The sequence below is a fragment of the Tursiops truncatus genome, chromosome 3 (assembly GCF_011762595.2).
Source record: "Tursiops truncatus isolate mTurTru1 chromosome 3, mTurTru1.mat.Y, whole genome shotgun sequence".
Taxonomy (NCBI): domain Eukaryota; kingdom Metazoa; phylum Chordata; class Mammalia; order Artiodactyla; family Delphinidae; genus Tursiops; species Tursiops truncatus.
Window position 1 is genome coordinate 29,214,722 of NC_047036.1, and position 16,713 is coordinate 29,231,434.

At 42.6% G+C, this 16,713-nt stretch overlaps 1 protein-coding gene across 1 annotated transcript in view; it reads left to right on the forward strand.

The window, feature by feature from the left end:
* The window catches only part of SPEF2 (sperm flagellar 2), a 171,758-nt gene that overhangs the window by 153,995 nt on the left and 1,050 nt on the right, over positions 1–16,713 (forward strand). The window contains exons 33-35 of the mRNA XM_033852786.2: positions 5,686–5,865; positions 12,145–12,384; positions 12,579–12,701. Of these exons, the coding sequence (XP_033708677.2) occupies positions 5,686–5,865; positions 12,145–12,384; positions 12,579–12,701 (543 nt within the window). The remainder of the gene's footprint in view (positions 1–5,685; positions 5,866–12,144; positions 12,385–12,578; positions 12,702–16,713) is intronic.

Genomic DNA, 16,713 nt, shown 5'->3' on the forward strand with positions numbered 1-16,713 from the left:
GGAAAGCAACAAATAACGTACAGGGGAATCCCCATAAGGTTAACAGCTGATCTTTCAGCAGAAACTCTGCAAGACAGAAGGGAGTGGCAGGACATATTTAAAGTGATGAAAGGGAAAAACCTACAACCAATATTACTCTACCCAGCAAGGATCTCATTCAGATTTGACAGAGAAATTAAAACCTTTACAGACAAGCAAAAGCTAAGAGAATTCAGCACCACCAAACCAGCTTTACAAGAAATGCTAAAGGAACTTCTCTAGGCAGGAGACACAAGAGAAGGAAAAGACCTACAATAACAAACCCAAAACAATTAAGAAAATGGTAGTAGCAATGTACATATCAATAATTACCTTAAATATAAATGGATTAAATGCTGCCACCAAAAAACATAGACTGGCTGAATGGATACAAAAACAAGACCTGTATATATTCAGTCTACAAGAGACCCACTTCAGACCTAGGGACACATACAGACTTAAAGTGAGGGGAGGGAAAAAGATATAGCATGCAAATGGAAATCAAAAGAAAGCTGGAGTAGCAATTCTCATATCAGACAAGATAAACTTTAAAATAAAGACTATTACAAGAGACAAAGAAGGATACTACATAATGATCAAAGGATTAATCAAAGAAGATATAACAGTTGTAAATATTGATGCACCCAACATAGGAGCACCGCAATACATAAGGCAAATGCTAACAGCCATAAAAGGGGAAATCGACAGTAACACAATCATAGTAGGAGACTTTAACACCCCACTTTCACCAATAGACAAATCATCCAAAATGAAAATAAATAAGGAAACACAAGCTTTAAATGACACATTAAACAAGATGGACTTAAATGATATTTATAGGACATTCCATCCAAAAACAACAGAATACACTTTCTTCTCAAGGGCTCATGGAACATTCTCCAGGATAGGTCATATCCTGGGTCACAAATCAAGCCTTGGTAAATTTAAGAAAATTGAAATTGTATCAAGTATCTTTTCCGACCACAACGCTATGAGACTAGATATCAATTACAGGAAAAAAACTGTAAAAAATACAAACACATGGAGGCTAAACAATACACTACTAAATAACCAAGAGATCACTGAAGAAATCAAAGAGGAAATTAAAAAAATACCTAGAAACAAATGACAATGAAAACATGACGACCCAAAAACCTATGTGATGCAGCAAAAGCAGTTCTAAGAGGGAAGTTTATAGCAATACAATCCTACCTCAAGAAACAAGAGAAATCTCAAATAAACAACCTAACCTTACACCTAAAGCAATTAGAGAAAGAAGAACAAAAGAACCACAAAGTTAGAAAAAGGAAAGAAATCATAAAGATCAGATCAGAAATAAATGGAAAAAAATGAAGGAAACAATAGCAAAGATCAATAAAACTAAACGCTGGTTCTTTCAGAAGATAAACAAAATTGATAAACCATTAGCAAACTCATCAAGGAAAAGAGAGAGTGTACTCAAATCATAAAATTAGAAATGAAAAAGGAGAAGTTACAACAGACACTGCAGAAACACAAAGCATCCTAAGAGACTACTACAAGCAACTCTATACCAGTAAAATGGACAACCTGGAAGAAATGGAAAAATACTTAGAAAAGCACAACCTTTGGATACTGAATCAGGAGGAAATAGAAAATATAAACAGAACAATCACAGGCACTGACTGAAATTAAAAATCTTCCAACAAACAAAAGCCCAGGACCAGACAGCTTCCCAGGCAAATTCTATCAAACATTTAGAGAAGAGCTAACACCTACCCTTCTCTAACTCTTCCAAAATATAGCACAGGGAGGAACACTCCCAAACTCATTCTACAAGGCCACCATCACCCTGACACCAAAACCAGACAAAAGATGTCACAAAAAAAGAAAACTATAGGTCAATATCACTGATGAACAGAGATGCAAAAATCCTCAAAAAAATACTAGCAAACAGAATCCAACAGCACATTAAAAGGATCATACATGATGATCAACTGGGGTTTATCTCAGGAACGCAAGGATTCTTCAATATAAACAAACCAATCAATGTGATAAACCATATTAACAAAGTGAAGGAGAAAAACCATATGATCATCTCAATAGATTCAGATAAAGCTTTTGACAAAATTCAACACCCATATATGATAAAAACCCTCCAGAAAGTAGGCATAGAGGGAACTTACCTCAACATAATAAAGACCATATATGACAAACCCACAGCCAGCATCATTCTCAATGTTGAAAAACTGAAACCATTCCACTTAGATCAGGAAAAGACAAGATTGCCCACTCTCACCACTATTATTCAACATAGTTTTGGAAGTTTTAGCCACAGCAATCAGAGAAGAAAAAGAAATAAAAGGAATCCAAATCGGAAAAGAAGAAGTAAAGCTGTCACTGTTTGCAGATGACATAATACTATACATAGAGAATCCTAAAGATGCTACCAGAAAACTACTAGAGTTAATCAATGCATTTGGTAAAGTAGCAGGATACAAAATTAATGCACAGAAATCTCTTGCATTCCTATACACTAATGATGAAAAATCTGAAAGAGAAATTAAGGAAACACTCCCATTTACCACTGCAACAAAAAGAATAAAATACCTAAGGATAAACCTACCTAAGGAGACAAGAACCTGTATGCAGAAAACTATAAGACACTGATGAAAGCAATTCAAGATGATACAGATGGAGAGATATACCATGTTCTTGGATTGGAAGATTCAACACTGTGAAAATGACTAAAGCAATCTACAGATTCAAATGCAATCCCTATCAAACTACCAATGTCACTTTTCACAGAACTAGAACAAAAAATTTCACAATATGTATGGAAACAAAAAAGACCCCAAATAGTGAAAGCAATCTTGAGAAAGAAAAATGGAGCTGGAGGAATCAGGTTCCCTGACTTCAGACTATACTACAAAGCTACAGTAATCAAGACAGTATGGTACTGGAACAAAAACAGAAATATAGATCAATGGAACAGGATAGAAAGCCTAGAGATAAACCCACACACATATGGTCATCTTATCTTTTTTTTTTTTTGCGGTACATGGCCTCTCACTGTTGTGGCCTCTCCTGTTGCGGAGCACAGGCTCCGGACGCACAGGCTCAGCAGTCATGGCTCACAGGCCTAGCCGCTTCGCAGCATGTGGGCTCCTCCTGGACCAGGGCACAAACCTGTGTCCCCTGCATCAGCAGGCGGACTCTCAACAACTGCACCACCAGGGAAGCCATGTCACCTTATCTTTGATAAAGGAGGCAAGAATATACAATGGAGAAAAGACAGCCTCTTCAATAAGTGGTGCTGGGAAAACTGTACAGCTACATGTAAAAGAATGAAATTAGAACACTCCCTAACACCATACACAAAAATAAACTCAAAATGGATTAAAGACCTAAATGTAAGACTGGACACTATAAAACTCATAGAGGGAAACATAGGAAGAACACTCTTTGACATAAATCACAGTAAGATCTTTTTTGACCCACCTCCTAGAGAAATGGAAATAAAAACAAAAATAAACAAATGGGACCTAATGAAACTTAAAATCTTTTGCACAGCAAAGGAAAACATAAACAAGAGAAAAAGACAACGTTCAGAATGGGAGAAAATATTTGCAAATGAAGCAACTGACAAAGGATTAATATCCAAAATATACAAGCAGCTCAATATCAAAACACAGAGCATTCATTCCAAAAATGGGCAGAAGACCTAAATAGACATTTCTCCAAAGAAGATATACAGATTGCCAACAAACACATGACAGGATGCTCAACATCATTAATCATTAGAGGAATGCAAATCAAAACTACAATGAGGTATCACCTCACACTGGTCAGAATGGCCATCATCAAAAAAATCTATAAACAATAAATGCTGGAGAGGGTGTAGAGAAAAGGGAACCCACTTGCACTCTTTGTGGGACTGTAAATTGATACAGCCACTATGGAGAACAGTATGAATGTTCCTTAAGAAACTAAAAATAGAACTACTAGGCATATACCTTGAGAACCATAATTTAAAAAGAAACACGGGGGCTTCCCTGGTGGCTCAGTGGTTGAGAGTCTGCCTGCCGATGCAGGGGACACGGGTTTCTGCCCTGGTCCTGGAAGATCCCACATGCCGCGGAGCGGCTGGGCCCGTGAGCCATGGCCGCTGAGCCTGCGCATCCGGAGCCTGTGCTCCGCAACGGGAGAGGCCACAACGGTGAGAGGCCCGCGTACTGCAAAAAAAAAATAAATAATAATAATAATAATAATAAAGAGACATATACCACAATGTTCATTTCACCTCTATTTACAATAACCAGGACATGGATGCAACCTAAGTGTCCATCGACAAATGAATGGATAAAGAAGACATGGCACATATATACAATGGAATATTACTCAGCCATAAAAAGAAACGAAATTGAGAGAAGAACAAATACCGTATGCTAACACATATGTATGGAATTAAAAAAAAAAAAAAAGAAAATGGTTCTGACGAACCTAGGGGCAGGACAGGAATAAATACGCAGACATAGAGAATGGACTTGAGGACATGGGGAGGGGGAAGTGTAAGCTGGGAAGAAGTGCAAGAGTAGCATGGACATATATACACTACCAAATGTAAGATGGATGGCTAGTGGGAAGCAGCTGCATAGCACAGGGAGATCAGCTCGGTGCTTTGTGACCACCTAGAGGGGTGAGATAGGGAGGGTAAGAGGGAGGAGATATGGGAATATATGTATACGTATAGCTGATTTACTTTGTTATACAGCAGAAACTAAACAATATAAAGCAATTATACTACAATTAAGATGTTAAAAAAATCAGTTCCATGACTTTATAAACAGACATACTTATTAAAAAAAAAAAAAAAAAAAAAGATTCTCCAGGTCACTGCATGCAAATGTTTGAGAAGAGCCAGTCACCTCCCCAAACAGGGCCACATAGTTGCTTAAGTGTGACCTCTGTGTCCCAGAGCTTGGCCTAGGATTTGCGGGGCCCCAGAGGATATTAGGTCCCGGAGCACTAACTCCTCACGCTGTCAAATGCATGAGACACTGCATCTAGATCTGAGCGTCAGCTCAGTCATTCAGGATGCGGGAGAGACTTGCCAAACAAGCTGATACTCAGTGATAAGCACAGTCTTTCCGCATGGGAGTCTACACTGGAAGAAGTCACATTACAGTCAATAGTCTGGGGAGTTCAGTGCAACGTGGGCCAGTTTAAAGAGTCTAATGGCTCAAGTCCCAGTGGCTTTGGGCATTGTTCCCTGCCTTCTCCCTACTCCCCAGGGAGTGAGATGTACCAGAAGCTTCATGGTTGGGAGTCAGGGCCCAGTTTGTCAGGATGGAGCTGAGGATGGACAGAGGGGTCCTTGCTCCCTTTTCCTACTTAACGTGTCATCCCTGCCACCTTAATTAGCACATTCATTCCTAAGTATGTTGGTACCATTGATTAGCATACAATTTTCTTTAACATCAGAATGTTTCTAGCCCTACTTTTTATGTTTTTTTACTTAGCATACTCTTCAGTTCATACCATTCATTACATGTTAATTATAGTAATTCAGTCCTCAGAAAGTGACCGTATTCCAAAACTTTGGGAGGGATTCTTCATTGCCCGTCCATCTACTGTCTACCAAAGTGTATGCATTTGACCTGTGGCTGAAATTCTTTTGTGTGACAGTTTTTCTTTAGATTATTTGCTGACTGTGAGAAGGATCCACCTCAGCTTGACTACACACAGATGCTGCTTTATTTTGCTTGCCATCCAGACAGTGTGGAAGGGGTCTACAGGGCCCTCAGTGTGGCCACTGGGACTCACGTCTTCCAGCCAATTGAAATGCCTCCTCTTGGTGCAGAAAAGGTAATTGTGGTCCAGAAATGGACTAGCGTTGGGGTCTGGAGGGGATTCCAAAAGATCCTAAACTTCTAAGAACAAAGACTGGCTTTTATCAATCTCTGTATTTTCCCAGGTTCCTCACACGATGCTTTACTAGGTCTTCGATAACGCCTTACTCAATTGGGTTAAGAACCAGGGACCCACTATCTAAAAAATGTTTTGGTAGTTAAATCCAAATTTGCTCAAAGTTTCTTTGGTGAAACCGAAGTTTGCTCTGTAAAGGGCAGCCTTTACTTTGCATGAAGTGCTGATCCTGAGAAATGAAAGAACTGGGTATCAACCCAGACTATTTGTCACACTCTGTGGAAATTCTATGTAAAACAAGTTCAGGCCTCAGACACATCCCACATGCATATGACACTTGATAGTATTTCAGGCCCAAACCTGGCCACCTGAATTCCACAGGCACTTTGTGTCACCTGCATCCAGTGACAGAAAAGCTTAATGCTCAATAAAACCTCACATCCCCCTGTCGATTTCTAAAGGGTTGACATTCCCTGTTTTGGGGGAGGTAGAAAAGCCTCAGAACAGGGAAATGACTAATACACTTATTAGGTGTCCATTGGCATGACTTTTTACTCTTCACCTGACCTTTTGGGACAGAGCAGTGGCCCTCACAATGGAATGATTTTTTCTGCTCTTCTTTGTGGACCCAGAGGGGAGAGGGATGCTGCACAGTTCAGACTCCTCGGGTGTCCTAGCTGCACTTCTTTTCCTTTCATACATGTTTGTCAAAACAGAGTATAATGGGTTGTCTGAGAAAAAAATGGGAAGTTCCTATGACAGCTTTCACACCCCAGAAGACATAGACTCTTTTACAGGCAGCCCTATATTTCAGCCCTGAGCAGATGACCCGGAGGATGTCCTACCCCTTCCATCAGGGGCAGGGCGAGGCCAGAGTGCCGCCTAGGAAGCTGACAACTCAAGGCTCTTCACCTTGATGTACTTTAGACTCAGCATTAACACTGACACAGTGACAGAAAGTTCAGGAAGGAGTTATTGTTATTTCCACTCAAGAATGCTGTCTTCTTAGAACATAGGAAGACCATTTACATTTTCCCAAAGAAATGACGAGTTAGATGTGGTCTGCCTACATCTCTCTACAGATTGGGTCTCCTTCACCCAACACTGGCATGGATCATAACCTGTCTGGAGGTCTCAACCTGTCCTCAGGGAGACCTTCCCTGACCTGGAATGGTGGCAGGCAACCCTGCCCTGTGTTCCCATAGCGTGCTGTGCACCCCCCTTCACCATAATCCTCATAGATAACTACTTCTACAGGGTCAGCTTCCTTTCTGGACTCTGGGCACCCTGTGGGCAGGGCCATCTGTCTTGCTCTGCATCCCCTAACCTGCCTTCCTGAATCTGAATTACTGCTACAGAGCTCAGTAAACCTTTCACTGAGTGGAGCAATCAATCACTTCATTAATTAGCTTTGTAAGTCCTACCCTCTGTGTAGCCCTGTGATCTGCAAAGGATATAGAAGAAGCCAAATTTGCTCCACTAAAGGGATTCCATCTAATTGCCCTTATCCATACAGGAAAGAATGGGAGAATGATGGCCCACACATAGAGGGAACACAGAATAAAGGACAGATTAACATGGGGCTTTACAGATCAAAAGAGGGGTCTAAACCTTCTTCTTTGCCACCTCCGTACCTTTGCTCTTGCTATCCCCTCCACCTGGAGTACGCGTCAGCTCATCTGGAAAGGTTCGAGGGCTCCCCAGTACCCAAGACGAGATCATTCATGAAGCTTCCCCTGACCCACGGGGCATTCCCACAACTGGGCCCCATTTACATCCAGATCCTCTCCGGCAAGGCTGAGCACCATCACATGCACCTGTGCATTTACTCAGCAAACATTCATCCAGCACCTCTGGGGATAAAGCAAGTAAAATAAAGACTACGGCAAATGGTGATAGACACCATGGGGAATAAAGAATAGAGGGAAAAATATAGGAGTCTGGGTGGGAATTGCCGTGTTAAATAGAATGGTCACAGAAGGTCTCTCTGTGAAAAGACATGGAAGCAGAGGCCCAGACTGGTGAGGGAGAGGGCCTTGCAGATAGACCCCTGGCGGAAGCGCATTTTAAGTGAAGACAGCAGTAAGTGCAAAATCTCTCAAGTGGGTCATGCCCGGTGGACCCTAAGGAACCGCAAGTCAGCCAGCGTAGTTGGGGAGGATTGAGCTGGAGGAGAGTAGCAGGCAAGGCTAGTGAGGGGGAGAGGGCTCCGAGGGGCCCTGGAGGGGCGCTGGCTTTGACTGTGTCAAGAGATGAGATGAGAAGTTACCGGAGCAGGGTCGTTTGATTTAAAATGTACCCCCATACAGGACAGACTGTAGGGGGCAAAGGAGGGAAGTAAGGAGAACTAGTCATTCAGGCAGGGGGTGGTTTATCTATTGAATCCTACTGCTGTTCTTCCTACCTTGCGTTGGGGATGACTTGTTACCCATCTTTATGTCCTCCAAAGTAGCAAGTGCTCAGTAATGCACACAGCAAATACTCGATTAGTGTTTGTGAACATGGCAGGGAAAGAAGGGGAGAAAGAGACGAAGAGAGAAGGAAGGGAGGGACTCCCGTCTCCCAGGTAGAGAGGAGGAGAGCAGACATTCCAGAGGCAGAGGCAACAGCAGGGTCAGGAGGCCGCACCTAGCCAGAAAGACCAGGAAAAGGAAGTATGTGCTACAATGGTTGCCATAGCAACAGACAGCTCTCTGGGTGGGTAGCAGCCAAGCCAGCTAGCACAGGAAGGCACTGCATCCCTTCTGTCCCTGACCCGGTGGGTCATTCACCGGGAGCTCGTGCCCATCCAGGAAGCAACTCCCCTGGAGTACTTCTCTCAAGAGCTCTTTTAAAGCCCAAGGACACTGCGCAGGAACTGCCCCATGACCACTGCACAACAGAGATGAAACCATGGTTGGGCAGGGATGGGGCACAGGTCTGTCACACACCACACACACAGGACTACTCCTGGCTGGGAGTGAACCATAGGAGCTTTTGAAATACAGGATCCACCCACCTTCCTCATTCTTGCCTACTCCTATAGCCCTCGCCATCCTGCCTCCAATTATGCCGCCCCCTTTCTGTGCCCTTTCCAACTGTATTCTAGTTCCCTGGGCAACTTTATCCCAGGAAGGCAAAATGAGCCTGCTCAGAAATAACACCTCCAACAGATCTATGTTCACTCCCAAGACATTTAGTGGGATCTCGGCTTTTACCTTCCAAAAAACAACTGGAAATCTCCCTGATACTTCATTTTTTCTGAGTCTATATCTGCTACTCACACTGTTTTATTCACCGTGGCACAGACCTCCTGTTAAAACCCACGGCTTTCTGGGTAATTTAAAAGAAGCTCAAGAGCAAAGCACTCGGGAGCAGGCACTAGTCATCGTGAAGCTTCAGATAAGTTGATATTTGAGAAAATGGTTCACCCTGACCTGTGGAGGTTGGGGTTGTGATATTGGACGTTAATAAATTATGAGCTTGAACCTCCCACATTTTGAGAGTCTTGTTAAAGCATCTTGACAGAGATGGTTTGAGGCCTTGGGTTTCAAAAAACTTAAATGTGCATCCCATTCTGCTCATTGATGCTTTGCTCACATTAGTCCTAAGGACTGATCTTCTGTTCTGCCTTCTGAGATGTGGGACTAAACAGACTGAATGGCAGAAATGCACGGTCAGGCACCACTCCAGGGGCACGTTTGCTGGGAGTCCTCGAGGGCCGTCTCTGAGAGTGTGACATAGTGCTTGCTAGCGCCACAATCTGCCCCGCTGCTTGGAAGATAATGTGACTCACACAGAGTTTTGATGCCACTAATTATTGCTCATTCAGAAGCCCTGGCTTTTCTCCAAACCAGCATCCCTGGTTTTGTTCATCCACCCACATTCACAGTCGTGGTCTTTCAGAGCGTCTGTTGGGAGCCCCCTCTCGCGCACACACTGCAGTCCGGCCAGGATGCTGAACTGGCTCCTTTGGTCCTGATCTTGGCCTCCCTCTTCTCCCTCCCCTCCCACTGAACCACTAAGTCTATTCTGTTCCAGCCCCCTAGAGAGTAAAAATAGCAAACATTTATAAAGCATCCTCAGATACAACAAGTTAAGGATTCTTCACTCAAATGTTTAAACTGTTATCTTTTGACTAAAATAAAAAATCTATTTATCCCATGATGATTATAGCAAGTCTTTGAGAAGTTGGACCCTCTGTAGTTATGGAACTAGTGCAGAGAGAGCAGGTTCCTTCTCTGTTCAATTTTGGTATTGCCTGCTTATCCAGCCCAGCTAGTCATGTGCTCACCCACAGGTTCTGTCTCTGTCTTCTCCACGTAGCACCTGTGCTGCCCTCTGAATAGAAATTCATTCATCCTTCAGTCATTCAGCAAGATGTTCTACATCTCGACTATGTTCATTTCAGTACACCAAATATTCTATCGCCCCGGGGGGATTATTGACGGGTAGCCAGTGTGATGATTCCCAGGCTTCTCAGATGGAGACAAAAAAAGCTAGTTTCACATTTCTGCCGAGTAGTATTTCAACTGTTTAAAATGGATAAGAGGCTGGATGAACAAATAGATAGATAGATAGATAGATAATAGGTAGATGATAAATAGATACATAGATAGATAGATGATAGATAGGCAGATGATAGATATTTGTACTTAATTCCAAAAACTTCACCTGCTAGAGCATTCTCCCCCCACCCTCCAAGATTAGATTAAATTCCCAATTTACCAAAAGATATGGAAACCCAACTAAAGCAAGGTGACCACACAGAGCTAGAGCAAATACAACCTGTCTCTACTGCACTATCATCAGCCCCTGCAAATCCCTCAGAGGGGCTTATGACAACCAGAGGCTTAATTCTGTGCTGTGTTATAATCCTTTTACACATGGGACTTACGTGGCTCTTTGGAAAGAACTTGCGCGATCTATGCACTTAATGCTTCTACTGAATTGAACGTTTACAGGTATTGGCACCCTGCTCTGATTTTAAGCCTAAATTAGCATTTTTCCTTCATCGGAATAAAGGAGAATCAGCCCTCAGGTGTTCTCTGACACTGGACCAGTCAACATTCTGAAAATGCCCATTTTCCTATGGCAAATTGTTGAATATCTATTACCTCATCATCAGAAACACACACATACATTTATAACAGTAAATACAGTAAGTACAAATCTACTGTAAAGAATTTGAAAAATACAAAACAAAGTGAAAAAGAAATCAGCTGTTTGACCAATCAGAGGTAACTACTTTCAATTCTTTAATGTATCTGTTTCTCTTTTTTTCATTTCTAAGTATAGCTATATAAGAAAATGAGGATCCTGGTATATTTATTATTTGTGTTCTGTTTCCTTTCTGCACTCATCCCATGAGCGTTTTCTCATGTCACTCAGTATCCTTCTAAACCAAAATGTTCACAGCAGCATAGTATTCTGCCACAGACCGACTCTATCACTGATGTCACCATTCCCCATTTTTGGAGCCATAGGTTTTCTATTTGTGCTGTAAGTAACATGGAATGAACATCCCTATACAAAAGTCTTTGTGTACATGAATAGTTCTTTAGAATCAATTCCTAGATCAATAATTATGGCATCAAAGTGTAGGCATATTTTTCAGGCTTTTGATACGTAAGAAATTACATCAGGAAAAATTTACTTTCCCATGCTCAGAATGCCAGTGTCTGAGTTCATGGCTCTTGGCCAAGTGTCAATGAACAGCAATAAGAATCCCAATCTGTCTGTATTCAATTTGTTTTCTATTTTCCCTTCTGGATGTTTAGTCGGGTTTAACCTCCAGTGTCCAAACAAACATTCCCAAAGCTTCTTAGAATCTGTCAAGCTTGAGAAATTAACTTGCCCACAGCCTCTCGACTGCAGGCAATTTCCAAAGCAAATCCTGTTCAGAAATCTAGCTTCATGTGTAAAACAGTGGTTACACAAATTCATTCCACTGTCCTTTCACTGAGGAATGTGGTGTATCTGGCAGGGTAGTGAGCAGAAGCCTGTATGGAGGTGAGTAAAACGCCCCTACACTGAGGCCTTTGTCAACTACCAGCAGAACTGGTCTGGGATTTCAACATGATTTCCAGCGCAGCCAGCATATTCTATCTCTAGATTTGTTTAGCTAGTTTGCAGTAGGCACCATCATCCCAGGGCATAAAAAGTGCGGGACCAAACTGGTGTTTTCTAAAGATCTCTATTCCTGGAAAGACTTCATGTTCTCTTCATTGAATTGCACAGACCTCCTCCTTTACTGATATGAGACCCATTGAGGAATATCCTGAACTTGAGGACAATTTTATAAGTGAAGAAAGGGAATTACAAGAGGAAGGGGAGGAAAAGGCAGAAGAAATCTCTGAAAATGCGAACACGGAAATGATTTCCATGGAAACACTACTCAGAGTGTTCCGAGGAGCAAACGAAGCTCAGGACGCTAACAGATTTGCCAGCCACCAAGAGACAGAGAACATGTATTCAGAGGTTGGTTAGATTATTTCAAAAAAGGGGCAACCTGTACCCAAGAAAAGTTTCCCTCAATTTTGAGCCTATGTTCGTAGAATTTCTCCCCAAATGTATCATCATATAGAAATTATGATGATTCCTTTCAAAAACAAAACTTTTAACATCATCAGGATTGTAAAGTTAATCAACTTTCTTTATTTTTTCCTTTTAAGAACTTCATAAAAGTATTTCAGGACCTAGGTTCCAAGAATCTGGAGCCAATTGAAGTTGCTCTTCTTCTGAAGCATCCTTTTATTCAAGATCTGATTTCAAGTTATCCAGACTATAAAATCCCTGTGAGTATTACCCCAAGGTCCTGATACAGTCTTAATTTGGTTGAGTTCAGGTTCAGGGCTTGGTGGGATATCACAAATGTGGAGGAGCAGAAGGAAGGAAGAAGCTGAACTAGGCTGGAACAGGGTCTGAGGAAGCTAAACTGGTAATGGTGTCAGGCCAGAAAGGCCAGCCCTCAATACCCAAATGGCAGCAAGTTCAGACAGAGTAGAGGTGACTATCAGTACCTCGGTACCGTGATAGGACTATCAGTGTATGGATAATACTATTAGTACTACAGATAGGACCACCAGTACTAGGGATAGTACCATGGAGCTGCCCCATTGGGACTCTAAGGACTTGGGTCTACCACAGAAGGCTGGAGGTAGGTGGCTGTTAAAGTTGGGTGGGTGGCCGTATTCATGTTCTGCATTATTCCAGCCATCGAATGGCCCTGGCTTATGATTGAAGAGTATGGAAAATAGAGTCCCCCTGCCGAAGAGAACTAAGGGGACCATGATCCCCAACCAAGTGCTGATTTGTTCACCGTACTCTAATCATGGTACACATTGTCTCTGTAGCTCATGCAGTGACAGTGCTTATGAAGGAATGTGTGAGGGTTCCCTCAGGGAAACTGTTCAAGATGGGAAAACTGAGGACAAAACCTAAAGAGACCGGACCAAGTCAGCAGAACAAAGGAAGGAAGAGAGGAAGAGCTGTGTCTCAGAGCTACCTTAACCACGCACATCTCAAACACACGTGCTGAATGTGCACCCACCGGGCAGGTCCCGGGTCCCCAACAGTAAGGGCTACAGAAAGCAGGGGGTGACCCCCTTTCAGAGTGTGGCAGGTTGCTACAACCCTCTCACAAGCCTCACACACTTAACAGCGTGAAGTCTTCCTATTTGCCTCCTGTTAGTTGTTTATTGGACTACGAAGAGTTTGCTGAGTTTAAGATAAAAACGCTTTCACTTTGATAAGATGCAAGTGATCTAAGAGGCGTTTCTCCTGACCCCTCAGTGATAACCTGCTATGCCCGGAAATCAGTCTATCCAGACTTAAATATCTTTGTACCTCCATTTATTTGTTCTCAATTGATGATCCTTTTTACATTTTATTACTTCTGTTGGCAATAATTGAAATTGATTTCTAACCAGCTGGCAGACACTAAGCACTTTCAGTAGTGAAGTATGATGACAGCATTTAAGAACATAGTTTCTGGAATCATAAAGTCATGGGACTGAATCTCGGATCCACCACTCACTAGATACCTAACCTTAACTTTCTCTTGACCCGGGCTTTCTCACCTGTTAAATGGGGATAACACCCATTCCTAATTCAAAGGGTTGTGGAAAGGATTAAAGGAGATGGTGCCTCTAAAGCACGGGGCACAGTATCTGACACATGGCAAGTACTACAGAAACGATGGCTGTTAGGATATCTATTCAATACTGAGCACTTACCACTGAGGCTAGTAAAATAAGTTTCCATGGGAGACAGCAACATGAGTACCAAACTCAGTTGCTGTTCCCAGGCAAATTCCACTTCTGTCTGCAACAGAATGTGTACTCACAGGAATTAAATCAATAACAGAATGATAGAAGGTAAACCACACCCAAGTGCAAAATTACAGGAATTCAAAACATAGGACTTTTTGTGCTAGAAACTGAGTCTTCAAAGATGGCTGGAGTTTAAGAAAATTGAGAGGGTGGGGAGAGAAGGTCTATGTGGATTTTGCTGTAGGGGTGGAGAGGAGACCACATCCTGGGTGGAAAGAGAGGCCCGGGGGAAGGCGTGGAAGCCGGGCAGCGTGGAGGAGTGGAACCCCACTGGTTGAAGAGCAGACAGCAGGCTGTGAAGGGCTTGGAGTGATCCTGTTGAATTAGTAAGATCAGGCCAGATCGCAAAGAACCCAGGCATCACGTGGGGAAATATAGTTTCAATCTGAAAAGCGATGGAGAATGGCAGGGCTTCTGAGCAGGGGCATGCTGTGATGTGAATTTCTTCATCCCTAAGTGTTTCTTTGCCTCTTAAGCATATCATATCATTATGTCTCTACATTTAACAGCCCTCTTTTTTAAATTATTTATGTCTCTTTATTTAAACAGGCCCGAAATGTTTGGAAATGTGGTTGGCAACGTTCTAAGTCATTGTACTCATACATCCCACTAGCATTTACTCTTCACATTGGGACTGATATGTCACAGGTCCCTTTTCGGCATCTTATACTCCATACTTGCGTTAATAAAGACCAGCTTTCTTCCCCACTTAGGATGAGGGGATGAGTCAGTATGACCCTGGAATTAGTGGGAACAGAGCACATCAGAGCTAGACAAAGGGTGGAGAGAAGTGGGTGGGTGAGTGTCACAGAAAGGATGGGCGGCAGTCTGCCAGCTGTGGGTGTCTCCCTACTTTTGCCTTCCCCTGGGCAACCGTCATTCTGTGTGAGATGTGTTCCAGAAGCCCATCACTTGAGACTGCATTTCATCCTACACATTCTGTTCCACATTTCAGGGAACGGCCCTCCTATTTTAAGCCAGTAAAATAATTTTCAAATCCTTAGAATTATATGTAATAGGGTTTATCTTACATTACCAAGAACAATTAGGACCCTAAAACGATGCCACGCTTATTTCCTCCTATAATGGGAGAACTCCCTACAAAGTCAGGACGATTTGGGGAACATTCTTACTTCTGGAGACTTTAGAATGACTTGATATGATTGACTTGCAGAGAAGATTCTATTGGCACTTTCCTGAAAAAAGAAACCCACCAACAGATGACTGACTGCCTTCGAAGGCAAGTCCCTTGAAGATGTGTTCTGACGCCCAGGGAAAGCTGAAGTCCACAGGGCTCTTGTTAGTTTGCATATTTCCCTCATTTTGAAAGGAGTTTTATCAACTTGCACCCCAGCTGAAGCACTCCTGACATTTTTGAGCAGCACAGGACCGACTCCGTTGTGGCAGGATGTCTGATATTCTGGGCTGCAGCCCACTATATTCCAGGAGCACCTTGATGCATTGATGACCAAAATGACCTCTGCACATTCCCCAAATCCTCTCTGGTGCGCAGACTCCTCCGGCTGAGAGCCCCCCAAATGGAGGGTATCTGACCTCCCGTGAACCAGCCTCATAGCTCAGGTATCACCTGATACTCTAACAGTAGAAAAAGTGTTCATCAGTCTGTCTGTCTCTCTGTCCGATGGTTCATTCCTTCATTGCCAAGGTGCTTCTACTGAGTCAGCTTCTTCAACCCTCCCCATCCTGGTCCTTTGCATCTCCTCCCTGTCGCTCCACCCTGGAATCTCATGAGAGGGCGATGGACCACCCGCTATCATCTAATCCGGGCGCTTTCATCTGATTGTGACCCAAGGAGAGCTGAGCCTTGGATCTGAAAAGCCTAACTGTGATGTTCAAAAAGGAAAGAGGTTCCCTTTCCAGTAAGGTGCTCTATTCTCATTTTCACTAAGCAAATAAAGAAAAGAAAGAAAGGAAAAGAAAAAAAAAAATCTCTGAAGACTCAGTTACCAACACTCTCATCCTGTCATCATTTTTTTGCTCCAGATATCCATGTACAAGTAAATAGATCACATTTTTAAAATGAACTTTAACCACAGTGATGTTATTTGAAGATCTTTCAAGATAAGTAGAGCAAAAACTAGAGTGTGGTTTTTCAGGTTAAAATGTTGTTTGCTGCTATAAACAGTGGGAAGTGAAGGTTGTCGCCTAACAGCTCTGTGTTTACAAGGTTCATGTTTGGAAGCAACACGCATTTTAAATACATGTGGAAAAAAAAGCGAGTGTGCGTAATTATTTTGATACGTTGTATTTTTTGCTCCTTCTGGTGGGTGGCCTGGCTTTGTGGTTAGGAGAGCAGAGTCAGGGACCATGCTGACTGGGTTCACACTTACGAACTGTGTGACCTTGGTCAAGTGACCTCGTAGTGCCTTGGTTTCCCCACCTGTAAAATAGGGTTAATTATCAACCATACCTCACAAGGTCCTTGTATGGAAGAAATGACTTAATCCATATAAAG